This window comes from Theobroma cacao, chromosome 1, assembly GCF_053813885.1.
Source record: "Theobroma cacao isolate CCN51 chromosome 1, ASM5381388v1, whole genome shotgun sequence".
NCBI lineage: Eukaryota > Viridiplantae > Streptophyta > Magnoliopsida > Malvales > Malvaceae > Theobroma > Theobroma cacao.
In genome coordinates, this window is record NC_142639.1 from 17,345,465 (window position 1) to 17,366,591 (window position 21,127).

Consider the following 21,127-nt stretch of genomic DNA (forward strand, 5'->3'; position numbering starts at 1 on the left):
AGACTTGCTTCTATGTTATTGAAACTAATGCGGCTTATCACCTCCTCATAGGAAGGAAGTTTCTTCACACTCACTATATCATTCTCTCCTCGTGCCACCAATCTATCAAAGGTTACTGGAAAGGGAAGGAAATCTTCATTCTAGTAACCAATGCACCATTTGAACGCCATGAGGTAAGTTACACTGAAGCTTATTTCTTTGAGGAACTAGCAAAGGAAGGTGAAACTGTCATAGCTAGGCCTATAAGTGTTCCATTTCCATGATGGGAAGAATACACCCAAAAAGAGAAAGAAAGCATACTAAAGAAAAAGAATTGAAGAGGAAAGAAAAGATGCTCTCAAAGAAAGAAGGAAAACTTTACTAGAATAAGCTCATATGCTTGTGAAGACAAAAAGATGGTTTATTATCTATGATAAAGAGGGAAAACTCTACTAGAATAAGCTCCTATGCTCGTGAAGACGAAAAGATAGTTTACTGTTTATGATGGGGTACGCGATCTAGGGAAGCTTCTTCTCTTAACCTCATATCACATGAACCACTTGATATACCATCGTCTTACCTTCAGGTAGAAGATATAAAAAGGGAACTTGAAAAATTGCTTGTAGTAGAACAGCTTTAAAAACAACCAAAGTTGCAAGGTAATGAGTTGGAAGAACTCAACTTAGATGAAGAATGAGAGACTCTAAAACCACTTTTCATAAGAAAGAGCCTTTCAGAGGAACATCAGTGGCTAAGTTTAGTCTAAAGTGGAAAAGACCATACATTGTTCATGAGGTGAACGAGAATGGATATTGCACATTAGTGAATCCAAAGACCAATGCTATTACAACACTAATCAATTTTCAATACATTAAGAAGTATCATGTATGACAATACTATCCACTATCTATCTTTTTTATATGAATGATTTTTTAGAGCTTTTGCCAATTGCCTTGTATTTCTTTTACTTTGAATGCATTATCAGTCATAGCTTTATCACTTTCATTTTGGCTGCCTTGTGATATGTTAAAGTAAATTCATTCAAAGTAAATTTATTTTCAGCCATAAGCTTTATTACTATTATTTTGGCTGTAATATTATTGTTTCACTTGGTCAAAAGTTTTATCCTTGAAACTTTCACCATATGATTCATATTTTAGCCGTAAGCTTTAACGCTCATAATCTAGCTTTATGTTATTGGCCGCAAGCTTTATCGCTCACTTCTTGGCCATAGTTTGCTATTCACAAAAAGGTCGCAGCTTTAAACGCTCAAGTAATATGTCATTCTTCTTCCTATTAGGTTGAGGATTATTCTCCCTAATATGAAGTTGAGAATCCCTTTTGGTTGCACACAGCAATACTTGTGAAACATTCATATGTTTGGGAAGAATGAAATACGGAACCAAGCAACTCAATAAAACCATGAAGCAAGCAAAGTAAATGTTCACTTTGGAGAACAAGTTTACAATATCAAAAAAAGAAGAACAAAGAAAAACTAGTTAAGTTTGAAATTCAAAGGGTAGGAGGATTTATCATTCTCAAAATTTAAGAGGTTGTCTAATCTTCCTTGCATCAAGCTCTTTTATCGTGGCCTCTATGTTAGGTTTGTCAACCTTTGTCATAATGTATTCTTTGGCGTTAGCCATGCAAGCGTTAAGGCATTTAATGTGACAACCAAAGATGAAGACATCTTCCATGAGACCCACAATCTTCTATAATTCTTCAAGGACTGCCCCAGTCTTCCTCTTTATTGCATCTAGCACATCTCGATTCACTCATTGCAACACCTCTTCTCTCCTTAACCAAAAGAACCCTCTACAAAATTCAAATCGACTTGGTAACTCCGTACCTTTTTTTATGGTTGCAGCAACCAAATGGGTCATTTTATTAAGCTTGAAAGGAAGGAACTTTTAATTGAATGATAAACAAAAAGTCAACCTACTTAACATGTTTAAAACAAACATGAGAAGAAAATAAATAAGTTGATAATACCAATGACAGTAATATTTTACTAAGAATTTAATCAATCACTTGACTTTTACAAGTTTGTCAATTGGAATCCAGGCTAAGGAAATATGTCGCTAGCAAGATTTTGAAGTTTTGAATCCCCATTATCTTTATCTTTAAAACAAAGATGTAACGCCTTTGCATGTCAAAATAAGGCCAGATAGACTTGTTTCTCAGCCTTTCAAGGGTTGTCTTAAGCATAGATTAAAAAATACTTAAAATATTAAAATATTTACAATTAAATATCCAAATAAGTAGATAACTTAATTGTTCATAAAAAAATGAGAGAGAGTTATAAGTTTTTTTCAAGTAGGCATGGAGGAGTAGCAGTTGTCATGGGTAACAGTCAACAAAGGTTTTAAGGCACAAGGTATCGTGGCCAATCTGAGTTGGCACAATGGAAAAGGTCTTTATACTTTGTCTTTGTTGAGATTCTAGTAGTGTCATGGGCTAATATCAAATCGATATTTGATCAGTTGATGTTAGGTTGATGTATTTGTCCCAAGATCTGTTAGAAAAATAGGTAGGTTTTTTGCTTTACATGTTATATGTTTGCTAGGGAGCAGTAAGTGGCAATCCATCAAGGTAATGAGATGATTATTTTTAGTCATTGAATTACAGTGAAGAAGGCATTGGAAAGGGAACAACGTACACGTGATATAACTCATGGTTGAGTAATAGAAAATTTTCCTTAGCAACGTTCATTTAAAGATGTAGTAGTTAATGGAACACAAAACGGTAACGGATTCATGTGCACAAACAAAGATGGTGGATGACAAGCCTAAGGTTGAGAATGTTAGGAATTTAGGAACATAGTGCCTTGAAAAGTAAGTATATTATTATATTTAATTTCATTTATTTTATTTGTAATGAAAGTATAATTTTGATAATAAGACAAAGAGTTTGCTTTAAGTAAATATTTATTTTCTAGTTATAAAAGTACCATGATTCTATTGTGATATTAAAATACATTTGTATAAGAGTCATAAATAGGAGACACGTATTTTAATTGAATTCAAAATTGTTCATAGTCATATAATAAAGCTGATCAATTTATTATGTTAAAATTGTAATGTTCAGATTCACTTAAAAGGGAATGATGAATCTTAAATCATCGTAGTAATTGATTTCAAGTAATAACACTATAATTTGAACTAGAATAACGTGAGAATCGAGTTTAAGTTTAATCGTTACTTAAACTTGATCTCACACTTATGTATTCGCTTGTGGTAGAATCAAATCTTGATGGATAGTAGACTCATATTTTATCTCCTTATAATCCTTGATATATCGTGGGCATGATCATCTTATAGCATTAATATAAACTCCATAAATTGGGATTATAACTAAGGTGACCATCTAGAAACATATATCCAAAAAGTGAAGTTCATAGCATTAACATTACTTCAAGTAATTTTAAAAAAATTGGCGATTAATCTAGGCCTAGTGGATTGATGAATTAGCTACTCATCACATCTTGATACTTAAAAAATTAAATTTAGAGTATTGGATCACTAATTAGATGAAATCTAAGACTAAGGGAAAAAATTGACAAAATGGGTAAAGCGATATACATTTTGTCAATGGATGGTTATAAGGATTCACAACATAAGGTTTGCAATTTGGACAACGAGTATTGAATATTGAATATTGGATCATTTCTTGCAATTGTAATTAATCCAAGAGTGCAACCATGAATATATGGTGGAGTGATTTCATGGTTAATAAACTTGAATAATCTTAATATGATTAAAAGTAATTTTAAGTTTATTGGAGCTTGGAATATCTACGTCCAAATAAATTCTCCATTTAGCTTCATAAAATTCAACTTGTTTAAGTTAGAATGCATGTATTTTTAATTTATTAAATTAATATTCAAATTGGTAACTTTACATATTGTCTTAATTAAGACAAGAGTTGTCTTAATTTAGACAAGGTACATATGTTGTCTTAATTAAGACAAGAATTGTCTTAAATTAGACAATGGTATATGTGTTAATTTAAGACAAGTGATGTCTAATTATATTATTTTATTTTTGGTAAGTTAAAAATTATCTTAAAGATTAAATATTTTTTTAAGGCGAGAGTTGTCTTAAAATGAAAAATATTTATTAACGTAATTATTGTCTTGAGATAAAATAATATTGGAGGAATTAAAGAGTTTATTCTTTATTTATAATTAATCATAATTTCTTGATAAATTATAAGAGCCCATGTTTGACTAGGATTCTTTTATTTTATTAGTAATTCTTTTTAATTAAAGATGAATAATAATAAAATAGAATAATTATTCAATAAGAAATATTATTTTGACTTAGACAAATAACTATGATTAAATAAATAAATTGTTTATTATTTAATTATAATTTTAATAATTTTTAAAAGAGTATGGTACGACCATAGCCCTTTATGGATGACCACCATGGACTCTTACTAGGAATTTAATTTTAATTAAATTTTTTAAAATAAAAAAAAGCCCATGATGGAATATAATATTCTCTAAATGTTTGAATTATCTTAAACTCAACTTTTAATTTATCGAGAAAATCATATTTAGCCTTGAGCTTAGAGATAGTCCTTTTATATTTCAAGGTCATATTTTCAAATTCAAATGCCAAATCATCATATGCATCTTGAAGTTGATCAAATGTGTATGAATCATCATTGAAATCATAGGAGCAAGAGTCATTGTTTCAGAAGCATACCTTGGAGTTTTCAATTCCCATGAAACATAGATATGCTACTTGCTCTTCCTCTTCATTTTGAGATTCATTGCTATCACTCCATACAACCATCATGGCTTTTCTCTTCGAGTTTCTAGGAAAACTCTTTTTGAGACTTGGAAATTCATATTTGATATGACCAAGCTTCCTACACTCATAACAAATTATATGGTCTTTTCCATGGTCATCCTTTGGTTTGTCTCTTCTCATGTTCCTTCTTTGTCCATCCCTCTTAAGACGTTTCTTAACTCCTCACTTGTTTCTCTAGAATCTATCGAAGTTTCTTGTCAACAAGGCTGCATCATCATTATTATCATATTCATCATCACTATCAAGTAACTTTTCATCACTCTATTTTACAGCTTTGAGAGAAATGTGTCTTTTCTTTTACTTTTCTCTAATTGCTTCATCTCTTACTTTCTCATGCCTAAAGGCCATTTCATAAGTGAGTAAATAATCTAGAAGTGTTAGTCCCGTTGGAATGCTAAAGGGGGGTGAATAGCACTAAAAGTTTTGTTCAACCCTTTAAAGCTTATAGAACTCTTAATCAACTAAATGAAGGGAACACATTTTCAATATTGGTTTGAGAATAGTTACCAATAGTCCCAATTCCTTCTATTTTCCTCTTTGAGTTGTCTCCAAAAATCACATCTCCTTTTTTTCCTTCCAAGTCAACAAAGTGTTCCTTGGTAGCAGTCATATGTCTTGAACATCAACTATTAAGATACCATGGTTCTTTTTCTTGTGTTATTGACTTTAAGCAATCCTCTCCATCTTATAAAAAGAATTCAAATTTTTTATTTTGGTACCCAAACTTTCTTGGGTCCATTTGTATTAGTGCTCATTGTTTTGGTTCCTTTTGGAACCCACTCCATCTTAATCACCTTACCATGTAAGGGTTTGGTTCCTTTTAGAACCCATACACTTTTGATCACCTTACCTCTTTGTGTCACCATTCTCAATGGACAAAAATAAATGGAATATCCAATCTTATGATAGCAAATGCATTTAGTGGATGCACTACAATTTTCATTTTCCTTAACAAAGAAATTTTGAAAATGAGTCTCTTTTTGAGTTCCATTCAAAGCCTAAACCTTTTTGTTCAAAAAATGCTCTTTGAGTCTCCAACATATCATTTAGATTTTGTTGACTCATGAGAAATTTTGAAAAAGATTCGTGCAAGGTTTCATTTTTCTTTTTCAAATCATCTTTCTTAATTTCTAAACTTTTGATGCTTTCTTCAAGCTCAATTTTTGTCTTAATCAAAAATTAATTTTCAACGTTAAGTTTGAAAATGATCTTTTGTATTTCAAAGACATGTGTTCAAATTCAAAATCTAAATCATCATATACATCTTGATGTTCATCAAAAGATTATGAGCAATCATCTAAATTATATGAACAAAAAGTAATCTTGGTAAACCTTTGGATCATCAAGGACCATAAAGCAAAGGTTGGCAACCTTTCATTCTTCCTCATCTTATGACTCATCATTTTCACTCTAAATAGCTACCACAGCCTTCATTTTAGGATTTTTTGGATAACTTTCCTTGACATTTGGACACTCATATTTAGTGTGACTAGGCTTTCTACATTCAAAGCAAATTATGTGATCTTTTCTTGATTTTTCTTTTTGTGCTTCTCTTCTTGGTACATCTCTCCTTAATTGCCTTCTTCCTCTACCTCTTTGTTTTCTCAAAAAATCTATTAAATTTCTCAATCAATAAGGTTATTTCCTCATCATCTTCATTTTCTACACTTTTTGACTCATCTACTTGAATGGCTTTGAGAGTAATGCCTCTTTTATCTTATTACTTCATTTCTCTCATTTTCATGCTTAAGGGTCATTTCATATGTAAGCAATGATCCTATAAGCTCATTTAACTTAAGGGAATTCAAATTTATATCTTCCTCAATAACTATAACTTTAGGCCTCCAAGACTTGGGTAAGTTATAAGGTAGTTTTTTCATTGATTGAGCATTTGGGAAGTGTTTCTCTAAGGCTTTCAATCCTACAACAATGTTTGTAAAACTATTGTACATTTGGGTCACAGTTTCTCCATCCTTCATCCTAAATAGCTCATAATCAAGGGTAAGTAAACATACTTTTCACTCATTGACTTGATTGGTTCCTTCATGAAGAGTCTCTAAGGTGCCCCACACTTTCTTAGCATTTTCACAAATGGAAGCTCTATTAAATTCTTCTGGTCCTTTGATATAATAAAGAGTATTTATAGCTTTGGCATTTAATTGGACTAGTTTCTTATCTTTGTCATCCCATCTTCTCTTAGTCTTAATAACTACCTCTCTATCTCCAGTTTTGGTGGGAAAATAGGGACCTTCTAAGATAATGTTCCATACATCTATATCAAGAGCTTGGATGAACATTGCCATCTCTCTCTTCAAATGAGGATAATTCTTACCAGAAAATAAAGGTGGTCTTACCATAGATTGTCCTTCACTTAATAAAGTGGTTGTGGGTTGCAAGGCCATAGTTTGAACTATAATGAATCTACTAAAAGGTTGTTAAACTTGCAAATTTGAAACCAAAACTCTAATACCAATTGTTAGATAAAAAAGCTCAAATAGCCCAACTTCAAGAAAGGGATGAATTGAAGGTTTGAAAATTTTAAGAGTTTAAGACTCAAAAATTTTACTTTGCTGAAGAATCCTTTTCCTTAAAAACTTTTACAAGGAAGAAGATATTTTTAAAGAATTTTTCTTTGCAAAGTAAATATAGATAAAGGAAGAAAAGCTCAACACACTTGGTTTATAGAGGTTCGGCTTTTTGCCTATGTCTTTTTCCTTAGATCACTAAAAAGTTTAGAATCCAATATTTAAAATGCTTTTCAAGGACAAAGCATAACCCTCACAATAGTCTTTTCAAAGGCTTAGACTTAACCCTTTTACCCTTTTATGGTTAAGGTATAACTAATCACAAATAATACATTTTGAAGGTTAAGGTAGAACTTTTACAATCAAATCCAAAAAAGATGGAATGAAAGCTCTAATGCCTCTAAAAGGCTAATAATGGTAGTGACTACAAAATGAGTACAAGGAATATCATAAAAGAATAATGGAAGTCTAAGCTATAAGTATGATACAATGAGAAACTAAAGAGGTGAGAGAGAAAATTGGATCATTTCTAGAAGGATTCTTATTCTTTGCTTAAAAGAGTGTTTTTCAATGCCTTCTCATCTCTCAAATCAAATTAAAAACTTGTATTTATACTCAGGGAAGCTTGGGAAGCCATTCTAAATATTTTGTACCAAAAATAACCATTATTTATGTCTTTTTTGCACTTGTCTGTTTTGAGGTATCAATACTTTTTGTTAGCGTATTGATACTTTATCTCCTAGATTTCTTCGGTATCGACACTTCTCATTGGGGTATCAATACTTTCAAGCCAAAATGCTTTCTATTTGAAATGTATCGATACTTTTCGTCCAAGTATCAATACTTCTGAAGTTGACTCTTATTCTTTGACTTCTCGTCCAACAAACTTGTTTTTGCAGTTTTAATCATTTGTTTTAATCATTTCAAAATATAAGGTCAATTGTTAAAACTAATAAACAGAGTGGGAGAGTAAGTCAAATTATAGTCTTGAATCTATAGCTTATGGCTATGGTGATGACCGGTTGGATGTAATGGGACCATGTACCCAACGTGAGATTGATGTAAAAGTAGCAAATAAGGTAAAAGTGGAGCTTTTGAGGGTTGTTGAAAATGGCAAAACTCGACACCCATTGCAAACTATCAAATTGGATGATAATGGTGAAGCATCCATGGGTTATGCAATGGCTTTGGATCGTCCAAGACAGGATATCTTGTTAAAAGTGGCCTTTGAACAATGAAGGAGGCCTAGAATTGAGGAATGTAACAATGTGGGCTCAAAAAAAGTTATGAATAGGCTGTTACCTTTGGTTGAGAAAGTAGTGTTGGGCTGTAATGGAATGAACAATATGGTTCACGATTCATTTGCGTTCAGGTTAAAAGACATGATCATGAAGAATGGGTAAAAAGTTTCTTACACAGATATTGTAAAGAAGAAAGCTTCAGCAGCCTTGACATTTGTGGTGGTTTAGATCGGGGAAAACAAGTTGTGATTGTGAGTGTTGAAACCACTCTAGGTAATGTTGTTCCTAAGTTTTTTTAAATTGGTAGTTGGGTGAATCCAATAAGAATTTAGGTGCACCGAGTGTCACATTGTAAGAAACTAGGAACACTTTTATATCACTGATGCCAAAACAAAAAAAAGAAAAGCACAAACGTTATAGAAGAAAGACTTAATGGGAGGAAAAAAAATTCAAAAAGGTGGAAGGAGATTGACGAAAAAGAATAAAAAAAGGATGGGTAAGAAAATTTTTGAAAGCCCCAAAAGAAGGTAGTTTGGTTTCAATGGGCAAGTTGCAAATGCCTCATTTTCGGATGGTGATTTTAGAAACAAAAATGCTATTATCCATAAGGAAGCTAAGGAGATATGGAACATGCCTTTGCAATTTAGGCTTCAGTTCAAGAGATTGGATGGTGGTTTTTGAGTCATTAATTCATGAGGCATGTGAAGTTATTTGAAGTACAAGCGAGGAAGGTGGGTGTGTTTTGAAATTTTTGTAGTGTCGTTAGAGTTGAGCTTTTGCATGTGACTTTGGTGAATGTGAAGATTTCTATACTATAGAAAGGATTTTCGCTTAGCTTTTTTGCAAGTATGCGGTGGTGTTTTCTATGTCTTTTATGGTTGCAAAGGAGATGTTAAGTTTTAGTTATAACGCATGATGCTTGGAGCAACTTTTGGTGATTTGTGGGGCTATGGGCTTTCTTCAAGCCATTAACTTATTGTTTGACATGTCTATAGGGTGCCTTTGAAGGTGTATGGTTGCAAAGGGTTTATGTTTTCTGGACAAAGAATACCATGGTCGTTTTATAATTCATGGTCTTGTCAGGTTAAAGATAAATGATGATAAACTACATAAAAGATTGTGTACTTGTTTCAATAATGACAAATGTCTTTTCATCTATTGGGATTCGACCTCATACTCAAGCATGAAATTAATCAAAAAATTAAAATATAACGCAGCGGAAAAATAAACTAGCATTTAATCAGAAAAATAGCTGAATCTTGCAGGATCAATGTTTGTGTTTTTCATGTGATTTTTAAATTAATTATGAACATTCATAAGTTTAAGAGTTACATACCTTGCTCTACATATCATAATCAAGAGCCACTTAAATTCAAAAATGCTTGTGATGAAGCAAAAAACCAGTAAAGAGAATAAGACAATTTAAAATCCTGCAGTCAAAATCTTTACTTCTTCATTTTTAGGATTTGTCAAATCTTTATCCACCCAAGTGTTTGGCCTCTAACAATAATCCAAATAGTGACCGAATAAGACCTTCTCAAGGTGAGATTTTACTTTCGCTAGTAAGTTTTGTTTTTAAAACAAAATAACTAAAAATTCTAGCCAAATCTTATTTTTTTGTAAGACAAAGAAAACTATTTTTCTTTTCTTATTTTTATGAAATGGTTAAGAAATGGTTGAAAGCTTAGAGTTTTAGTTTGCTAACATAATGTATTTATATAGCCAAACTAAGTTGTAACCCTAGATATAACAGTTGTACTTTAATTCAATTCAGTCCTTGTAAATGTAATTAATTTTTCACTTTAGTTTAGTTTAGTTTATTCCAATTAAGTCCAACTTAATTGATTATTCTTGTTTAATCTCAATCATGTCACTTAATGTGTGTGACCCATTAGACTTCTAACATGTTGGCAATAAATATAAATCCTAATCAAATATCAATTTGATAATTGATTTATATTTATAGATCATGAACGGTATCTAGTAATGCATTATGACCATCTAAATGTTAGGGAGTCAATTAAAGTATTTGACACAGCCTTTCAATACAATACGGTCCTTTCATCAAATATCCCAGATATGTCATTAAGCATGGCTCGGTGTTTACTTATGGCATTCCATATTAGTTTTCATAACCCATGACTAACCTCATGAATTTAGGAAACTAACTTTTCTCAAATTCATCATGCTTTGGCCAAAGACTTTATACAAGTTAATCAATAATTGAGAACAAGTGAGATACATCCCCACATATCACATAAGGTGATGAATCCTCTCTTGACCACTCATTCACCTTTACATGCTTCATGGCATATGCAAAAACACCTTATTTAGGCATCTAGTCACCTCCAGACCCATAGCGGTGAAATCAAAGTATGTCATTCCTCATACAAGATGACCTGATGTCTCAAGTCTGAGGACTACTTGCACGACTATCACATGAAAACATATTCCATAGACATTTGAGTGAAATACCAAATGGGGTTCTCATAATAGGTCATGTTCAGTGAACTTATTCTTTAACAAGTACCCATATGTTATCCTCAAGTATCTCATATACTTCAATCTATGAGATTGATTGCTTATTTCTCAAGTAAGAACATGCACCAGTCTTTGAGCATTTTCAATGCCCTGTCTAGACAATACAATGATCAGAAACAATTTTAGGAACATGGCTTTGATGCATAGTGATTCAAAATTATAACAACTTTACAATTCTTTTACAAGGCCTTTATGTTCCATGGGCTTCATCCAATTAGTACTTAATAATTCCTTATTATTGCACTAACATGAAGGAAAACCTCCATCACATATAGTTATGCAATTAAGTATGCATTAAATTACAATATATATTCTTTAACCAATTTAATTGGCTCAAGGGCCTATACCAACATTATCATAGCTAAGACTGCTTGTTTATGACAATTTACTTAGTTCATACCTTTATACGTGGGTTTGTTTATATTGTTAGATTCTATGTAATATGGCTAGATAGATCATATGGTAGTTGATATTATGGTAACATCTACTGTCTGCAAACCTTTAAACAGGGTCGACATTAGCATAAAGTTACCGAAACCCTTACTTTAAGCCTCAAATTTTTATATATAACGACCGCTCCTTGGTCGTTACCGACGTTCGAGACCTTTGAGAGAACCCGTCAAGTCCCAAACAAGCCTTATTAGAGATTCCCGATAATGCACTATACTCATTCACCAATCCATATTAGTGCTTAAACCATATTTTTTCGTATCATAACCTGAACCATAATTATAATAATCAATTCAATCTTTAAAACATATAATCATAAGTATATACAATGAAGTCTAAAATATCCAATTTAATACTTATACCAAGGCCATTATCTATTTACAATTAAATAAACAAAGTGCTACGACTCGACCTCTAGCAACGGAGTGACTTGGAATGAAATGCTATGAGATGCCTTTACCTATCGGCGATGGACCATAAGTGTCAATGATTGCACGTTGAGCCGATCACTATCTACAAAAAGGAAATAAGGGGATGAGTCTCACAGACTCAGTGATCATCGGCTCCGTGAGCAGGGAGAAGATGGGAAACAAGCAATAAGTAGATCATTTGAATGATAAAACCAGAATATAAAATACAAATCTTATAAACCAAACCACAAGGAGGTTATTTGTGCCTTGTAAAAATAATATCGTAAAATCATAATACAATGCTTTCTTTGGCAAAACAATACCGAAAATAAGTGTAACAGAAAGAGTTTCAATCATCGGAAACATCATTGCCATCAAATTATGAAATACAGTATAAAGGTAACCACGCTCCCAAAATGTGCGGCATGTAAATAAATCAAAGTGTACGGCCACCTATATCAACTTATGTTTGTCAAGTAAGCATTGAAAGCTTTTATTTAAACAATGAAAGCTACAGAGAAAATCTTAACTCTCCACCATGCAAGAGAGTATGCGTTGAAAACTCACAAGGCTTTCGAGTAGGAAAGTATAATATCAACATGTGGACCCACTTCCACGTAAAAACAATCCGGGAGTTTTACTCCACCGAATTCGCATAGCCATGGCAATCTCCACGATGTTGACCGACATCGAAGAATCAAGCGATCACAACCGCGCATATCCGGGAGTCTCACTCTATCAGATCACTTGTGAACTAGCCACGTATACATATCACAGGTTCTGGCCCCTGCCACGCCTAACTGCCAATCGGCGACCCAAAAATTCTTTAACTAAAGCTCACTCGTGCACAAGGGTCACACTTAACTAAAGTGACAGTCGGCCTATTCTCGACGCACTTGGTTTGTTAAAACCATTTTCAAAAATCACATTGAGGTTTCCAAGTCTTTCGATTAAAACCATTTGAAAACAAGGTTCAATAACCTGTCAAATTATTTTTCAAGTAAAAAGGCATGGTGTATTCTCTTATACAAAGATCATACTAAAATCGGTGCTCAAAACTTGCATTTTAAATCATTTAACAGTTGCATTTAACAATGCATATCACACAAAAGATACAAGGCACCGATTTTGAATGAAAATCAGTATAAAAGGCTTGTTTCCCGATTCTTAAAATACTTTATGTATATAGCTCATCTATAAATATATCCAAAACAATTTTCAAAACAACTTGCATCCACAATTTCCTACGAGTTCTACCAACTCATGCTTTCCACAATAACAGTGTATAAATCATTGTAAATCCATTTAGAAATCACTTATCGAGACTATCAGCTCATGTTTTCCACAATTGCAATTAATAAAACCCGACAACATTTATAAAACGTATAACATTATATAGCTATGGAAATTTTGAAATAAGCACCCCCCACTCACCTTACAATAGCGGGATGCTTTGTCGCTATTGATTCGGGTGCGTATCTCACTATTTTTACTTGCCAAACACTCGTTACCTCGCTCGGTACACTACCACGACAACTTTCCTAGCAACCAATTAAACTCAATACATTGAGTGTATATCATTTCCACTTCTCTTTCTCATTCATGAATCCATATTCTACTAACTTGCATCTTGACACGTTTTTACTAAGGTTCTTCATATCCTTTGCTTGCGTAATTCTTTAGATTATAAGTACCAGTAACTTGTTTATAGTGTCAACACACATATTAATCTTTTCCAATGGTATCTATCAAGTTCAATTATCAATTTCACACCAATAACCTCGCATATGGCAGCAATTATAAATCTAATTTCATCAAACATTTCCTAAGTTTACAGGTGCCACAATTTACATTCATATGCTGCCCACACTTGCCCAATTATTTCCTCACAATATTCAACTGTCCATAGGCTTTAAACATAGTGTTAAGCTTACCACTTTCCTTTTCCACTTTGAGTCCATCATGTACCCACGAGTTTATTGGCTTGTATCTCACCAATTTTTCTCCAATCAAGCCAATATTTGCTACCACAAGACATTTCTCTTAGTCACTAACTCATTTTTAAAGATTACTCAAGCTAAAAACAAGAATCCTTACCTTTCCTTACTTGAATAACCAAAATCAAGCTTTTTCTTACTTTCTTTCTTTCCTTCTCCTTTCTTCCAACTGATCTCATCTATTTTCTTTCCAAGAGTACGGTTTTCCTTGCAAAACAAAGCCATTTTTCTTTTCAAATGTATGGTGGCAAAGTGAAATGGTGTGGGGGCATGAAAATGGCGTTGAGAGCATGGAAAAGAAGAAGAAATATCTTTTGGCTGGAGATAAGAATCAGCCATAGGATAAGGATGAAGAGTCAAAGCTTTCAAAGGAAGCTTTGACCAAACTAATGGTAAAATTATCATTTTACCCTCTAAAGTTTTCACCCTTTTTAATTGTATCCTCCCACAATCTTTTAATTCCAATTTCTTTTCATTTTTCTTCCTTAACACTTGTATTAATAAAATATCAAGTTTATACTTCAACACGATATCACTGCAGTATTTAAATATTTACTTACTCACGCTAACTTTTTTAATAAAGATACGCAGGCCCCATTAACGTCATTTTTCTCTGAAATTTCCTCACTATTCTTCTCTCCCACTTAGATTGACCATATACTCCTTCTTTATGAAAAATTTGGACACTGAATAAAATATTAATATTTTAATATTATTTTATTAATAAAATATTATTTTATTTTAAAATTTTTCACTTGTTTCCTTGACATCCAAAATGTCTTATTATACCTCGATTCACTTCCGAATCACTTTTTATATCGTTAATTCATTCTCAATAAAAATATTATTATTTAATTGTTGTTGCTTTGTGTGCGAAATATTTTACTATAGAATATTCCCTCCACCCTTCATCACTCTTAAACACTCTAATTAACCTCAATTGGTATCTGATAAGTTTTATTAGTCAATGTAGCAAAGTACGGGGTGTTACAATATAGGCCTCATAATTTTATATAATATAATTAATTATATTAAAAAATATAAAAATTACAATAATTAATAAAATATTTCTGAAATTAAGTATCTATTAAATATCTATTTTCTTTCACTTCCTACCTTATAGTAATTCTCAATTATTTATCTCAATTCTTCAATTGTGTAAAAGTTAAAATAATTAATAAAATGACATGTTTTCTCACTTTTTCAATTATGTTAATAATAAATTTTTATTTTTTATCATTTCTCAATTTTCATAATGCTAATAATTCTTAATTATTTTTTTATTTTTCATAAATATAATGTGTTTTAATGATTTTCAATTAACAGTAATTTTTTTAAAAAAATTTTATTTAAATATTTAAGCGTTTTATGCTTTTAAAATATTGAATCGCCCCTGCCTTCGGACAAACTTCGGAGGATACTCAATGCTTAATGCAGTGTTTTAATGAAATATCACTTTTGATTGAACAAAAAAAAATGAATAAATACCTAGCTCTGTCGACTCACTGTACAAACTCCTAACATTGCGGCTAACAAATTTTCTAGTGAACTGCCTCCATCTTTGAGAAATTGCAAAAGTTTGAAACGTTTTACATCTCGGTGAAAGTAAAATTTTGGAAATATCTCAGGGTGGATAGTGGAAAACTTACTGAGTTCGATTGTTTTGGTCAACGAACAAATGAGTTCTCTGGTAATATTACTACCAACTCCTTGCAAACTTGAAAACAAATCCATATATCAAGAACAATTTCAACTTGTTTAGAAAATTCTACTGCCGTGGCTTAAAAGAAAAGTTCAGATGCAACCATGTAGTATACCAATTTTTATTCCGAGACTAAATGGGATGGTAGTGGTGGGTACCATTTTGCATTCAGCTGCAACCTACGCCGAATATGCATTAGCTATTTGGAAAGGGATGGAGCAAGAGTATGGCAACACACTTACTAAAGGTCATTGATATCTCAAGCAATAACCTGACTGGAGAATTTCTGTAGATTTAACAAGTCTTGTAGAGTTGATTACCTTAAACCTGTCGAGAAACATGTTGAGCGGCATCATTCCTAGAGAAATTGTTCGGTTGAAACTGCTAGAATCTCTTGATTTGTCTACAAACCGGCTTTCTGATGAAGTTCCATTGGGCTTGGCCGATTCGTCTTACTTGAGTTACTTGAATTAATCAAATAACAATTTGTCTGCAAAAATTCCCTCGAGCACTCATTTGCAGCGCTTTCGTGCTACTTCATATATGGGAAATGTAGGGCTTAGTGGACTTCCACTCAAATACCATATGCCCTGGAGATGACAAGGAGCCAGATGGTGGTACTGAGAACAGCAATCCAGAGGATGAAAAATGGTACAGAGCCCCAGGTTTTTACATCAATATAGGGGATGGATTCACTCTAGGCTTCAGGGAGGCCTGTGGACTCTGATCACCTGGCCCGCGAGACCTGCTTGTCTGCAACTTTTGAATACCCTGGGGGGCCGGCTCTGCTAGACAATAGCATTCAATGCAGCGAAGAAGCAGAGGATTAGGAGATAAGGGAAAGAAGCAAATTTTACATTCGGGTGAATGTTATTGGTTGTACCATTATGTTGTGGAATTCTGGTGCATCTATTCTGGATTTATAATAGTATGAACATACACGTAATAGGCATTGAGCAGGATAGTGGAACAAAATTCCTGTGAAGCATCAGACATTTAGGTGTAGAGACAGTGCTTTCCGAGCGATGGATGTTACCATGCTTTCTGATTAAACTATAACTTAGCGCTTTTCTTTTTCTTATAGTTGAAACTTGAAAATATCATTTGTGGTTGATTCAACTTTGAAGTTCAGTGTCTCGCCAACAAAACTTCAGTTTTGGTGCACAGGCTTCCAGGCTCTTAGCGATGAAGTGATTGATAATAGAATTTAGACAGCACCAGGTAAACTGTAAATTGATAATAGAACAAACCTTCTAAACTGGCTATGATCACAAAACAGCACATGCAATGGTTTTCTAATGCGGTACTGCCATGTGTCCGCTGCAACCCTATCCCAATAGTCACAACATATAAAACATCCATAGCAATCACAATACTCAACTAGTGATGAACGTATATGAAATATATTGGAAGGATCCTACGTGCAAAAATAAGAAGACAGGACAACTCAAGATTCAACAAATTTTCAGCCTCCACATCTGAAACAGAATAAAACACTGAAACCAAATCCATACAGATAACCTTAACAAAATTGTATGAAACTAGCTAGACACTAGAAACTCAGTACTTAACAGGGGCAAGGATGTCTAGTTGAGAGCCAAGTTTCTCCTCTGCAGCCTTCTCAGCCTTTACCCTAAGCTTATTCAGCTGCTTCTTCCTCTCATATGCAACCTGAGCCCTCTCCTTCCTCTTCTTCTCCAGCTCCTGGTGTCCATAGTATAATTAGAAACAAAATTTGAATAGAATTTTCATTTATTAATTTCACACCTTCCAGGTTTAAAAGAATGACTGCGAAGTAAACTTTCAAGACATAATCCATTGCACAAAATCAAGGGCACTTGACATTAATGTTATATATTGACAATTCAATCTGCACAACACTGCCTTGTTTCCACAATGATCACACCACTGGCAAGACTAGCATATATCTCACCATTAACAAAGATAATAAAAAAATTAGATAAAAACCAATTCAGATCACTTAAAAGGGATAAGTAATAATCCAACAGTATGCATCCAGAGCAGAATTCCTGATCTTTTTTCTTGACAGAAGTAAAATTTTAAGAGATCAAAATGTTGAATTCCTACAGCATTTAACAAAACACATCCTAATACAGTATCAATTCCTTTTTGCAGTTGTTTCACTGATGCATCCTTTCTTATCCTTTCTTCAGGTACTTAAAACAAGAGTACATATGCACTAGTTCTAAAACAGATAATAACAGAATGACAAAATGAAATTGATTGAATATTTTCCTCAACAAATAACAAGAAACTTAAGTACTACTTTATACATTAACATACAAAATGCTTATCTCAAAAAATAAGGGCATAGGTGGATTCAAGGACAGTCGATAGCAAAGTAATGAGTAAGGATTGATAAGATAATCTCACCCTGATGGTGTCGTAATGGTTCCACCCAACCTCTGATGACAAGCGGCCCAACAAACAGTACTTGTGCCCCTTCTGAAGCCTCAAGACCCTAATTGCATTTTTAAGAACACATCAGAAAATATTAGAAGAAAATCAAAGGATTATAATAAAAATCAAAGACATTAGAGAAACTTACTTAAGAGCATCAGGGATGACCATCCTCTTAATCTTATCATATGGGGAGGGAATACCCTCATAAGCCTTCAAACGAGCAAGGGCAGCCGCTCCACGCTTAGTCTTATGTGGTATCATTCTGCAAATGTTATCAACCATTAAATCTCCTCCCATATATACATTTTTTATTTAGGGTTCAAAATGCAAGCATTTGGTCCGTTTGAGTTTAACATTCATTTCTTTACAGAATCAGACGAGACACAAATCGCGACAAAACCATTTTCACTGTGGCTCCAGATTCTCTAAAATCGGGGGAAAAAACATAAAGAGGAGGGAGAATGAGAAAGTTAAACACTAACTGACCCGCGAACAGTGCGCCACAAGATCTTGGCAGGGGCACGGAAGTGGATGGGACCGTGAGAAGGCTTGGTGTTCATGCGTTTGCGGAGGAATCTCATGTACTTCATCTTCTGGCGAACGAGTCCGCCTGACATGCAAATTTCCTCGCATCTGACTACCACCACTTTCTGGCCATTGAGCAGCTCCTTCGCAACGATTGAAGCCAGCCGTCCCAACATGTGGTGGCGGGCATCCACCACCACTTTCTTCGCGCATACCCCTGATCCACACACCATTATTTTCACCTTATTGCAGCTTCCTCTCTCTCTCGGAGCTGCTAACTGAAGAAGAAATACGGCTTATATATGAGGACGGAGGTTGCTAGGGTTTCTGGTTAGTAGGGTTGTTTGCAAGCACTTACTGCGGTTAGAAGTATGGGCCGTTGGCTAGAATACGGGAGAATGGCCGGTAAAATTGCGATTGTCATTGGTTGGACTTTTTCATAAAATTGAATACTTTGGGCCTTCAATCTGGTAGGCGTGGCCCAATAGATCCCAGATTTAGAAACGTTTGGGCTCAGGAGATTCTAGGTTTAAATTAATAAATGATTGATTTTTTTTAATATCAATCCCTAATTATAAAATTATACTTTTAATTAAAATTAAATAATATTTTATTGTAACATGCATTGTACATTAACATTTATTTTTTATTATTTTAAATAATAATCATGCATAATTTTAAAGTTTAATCTAAAGTTTGTAATATTAATTTATAACTGTTCACTACTACTAAAATTAAAACATATATTTTTTAATTAAAGTTATCAATGCAATTAAAATATTTATTTGCAAATTAGATAAATTTTTATTAATATTTATAATAAAAATTTGTAAAAAGGTAATTTAAAAATATAATAAAAAAATATGTTCATTTTTATCAATTAAAAATTTTATCACTATTCATAATTTTATATATATTATAAATTATGTTTTTACTATAATATTACATAATTTTACAGTAATAATATGAGAATGAGTTAACCAAAAGATAAGTCTCCATAGTAATAAAGTACATAAATAGCATTTGTTACCTTACAATGCAATCACCTTGTTGGAATGTGATCGTAGAGAATGCCATTACAGGGAATGCGTTTGTAAGGAAGATAACATTATAGCATTTAGTATATTAGGAAACTGATAACTAAAATGTTGAAAAGATAATACTGCAACGTTTGATTTACAAGCACTTTACTCGAAATATAATATTACTTTTCAGAATTATCCTTATGTATTAAACTACAAGTTTAATATAATTATATTTTTTTATTATAAATTTTTATATTTTTAAATCTCATATATTTAATTTTTATTTATCATAATACAAATTTAGTTTATATATGCCATAAATAAAAAGAAACGTATTAAAATTTGACTATCAAAACCCATAGGAATAAATTATTCTATAATACATCGATATTGGTTGAACTTCAATCATCAATTGCAAAGTAAATAAGGTACATCATATGGTTAAGTAATCAGTTGGGCAATAGGGAAACAATCTCAAGCGTAGAACTTACCTATCATAAAACACCACAAGAGATTTTTTGAAAAAAAAATCAGAAAGTAAAAAAGAAATATTTTTTATTTTTAAAAGTTTATTAAAAATTATAGAGAGGAAATAGTTTATAATTTTAGAAAATTATGAGCATAAAAAAGAATAGCTTCTATTTTTTCAAATATTCTAAATATATTTTTTAATTTATGGATTTTCTAATCTTTTGTAATTTCTTAAAAATAAAAATTATTTCTATTTTTTATCATTCTAGAATTTTTTTTGACAATTAAAGATTATTTCTGGGTTTTAAAAAAGATTTACAATGTATAAAAATAAAAAAATTAATGTTTTTCAATTTTATAGATTTTTTCAAAAATTTAAAATTATTTCTAATATTTTTAAAGTGATAAAAATTAAGTTTTAGAATTTTATTGATTGATTTATCTATTTTCTTTTATGAATTGTAAATGTTATACTTGATTATACTTATTACTAATATATGTAAATTCATTAAAATTTTATTATATTGATCTTCTATACAAGACTTCCTCTATTTGTTTGATAATACTTGAAAATGTCAAATTAAGAAGGGTAGGTTATGTTAAAAAGAGATTTTTGGTCTTTTTTTTAAATAAAGAAAGATGAAAAAGTCAAATCAAGTTTAATAACATTGTAGAGTAAGTTGTAATATGGAATTATATTCGTTTTTCAATACAATAACTTTATTTCTATTGATTGTAATGTGATTACATTACAATGTTACATTATGTTGGCTTGTTTCAAAACAAACGTTACAATATAATTTAATTAAGCATATTACAATGAATGTGGGTGCACATTACAGTGAATGTGGGTGCACATCCCTTATACCGAACGTTACCATAATCTCATTCAATGTGAATTTTGAGACTTACATTGCAGTAAAAACTAGCATATGTACAATTGTATCAACTATAATGTTTGTATCAAAGTAAAACTTTCAAATAAATCATTTTCTTTAATACCATTAAGAATTGTCT

The 21,127-nt window shown here is 32.2% G+C and overlaps 1 protein-coding gene across 1 annotated transcript; it reads right to left on the reverse strand.

The window, feature by feature from the left end:
* Positions 1-17,046: 17,046 nt before the first annotated feature.
* On the reverse strand, positions 17,047-18,958 carry LOC18612784 (large ribosomal subunit protein uL13w). The gene is made up of 4 exons (XM_007049714.3): positions 18,576-18,958; positions 18,235-18,351; positions 18,060-18,147; positions 17,047-17,369 (listed from the first exon to the last, which is right to left on the reverse strand). The coding sequence occupies exons 1-4, from the start codon at positions 18,845-18,847 to the stop codon at positions 17,226-17,228; spliced, it is 621 nt and encodes a 206-aa protein (XP_007049776.1). The 5' UTR covers positions 18,848-18,958; the 3' UTR covers positions 17,047-17,225.
* Between the last annotated feature and the right edge of the window lie 2,169 nt (positions 18,959-21,127).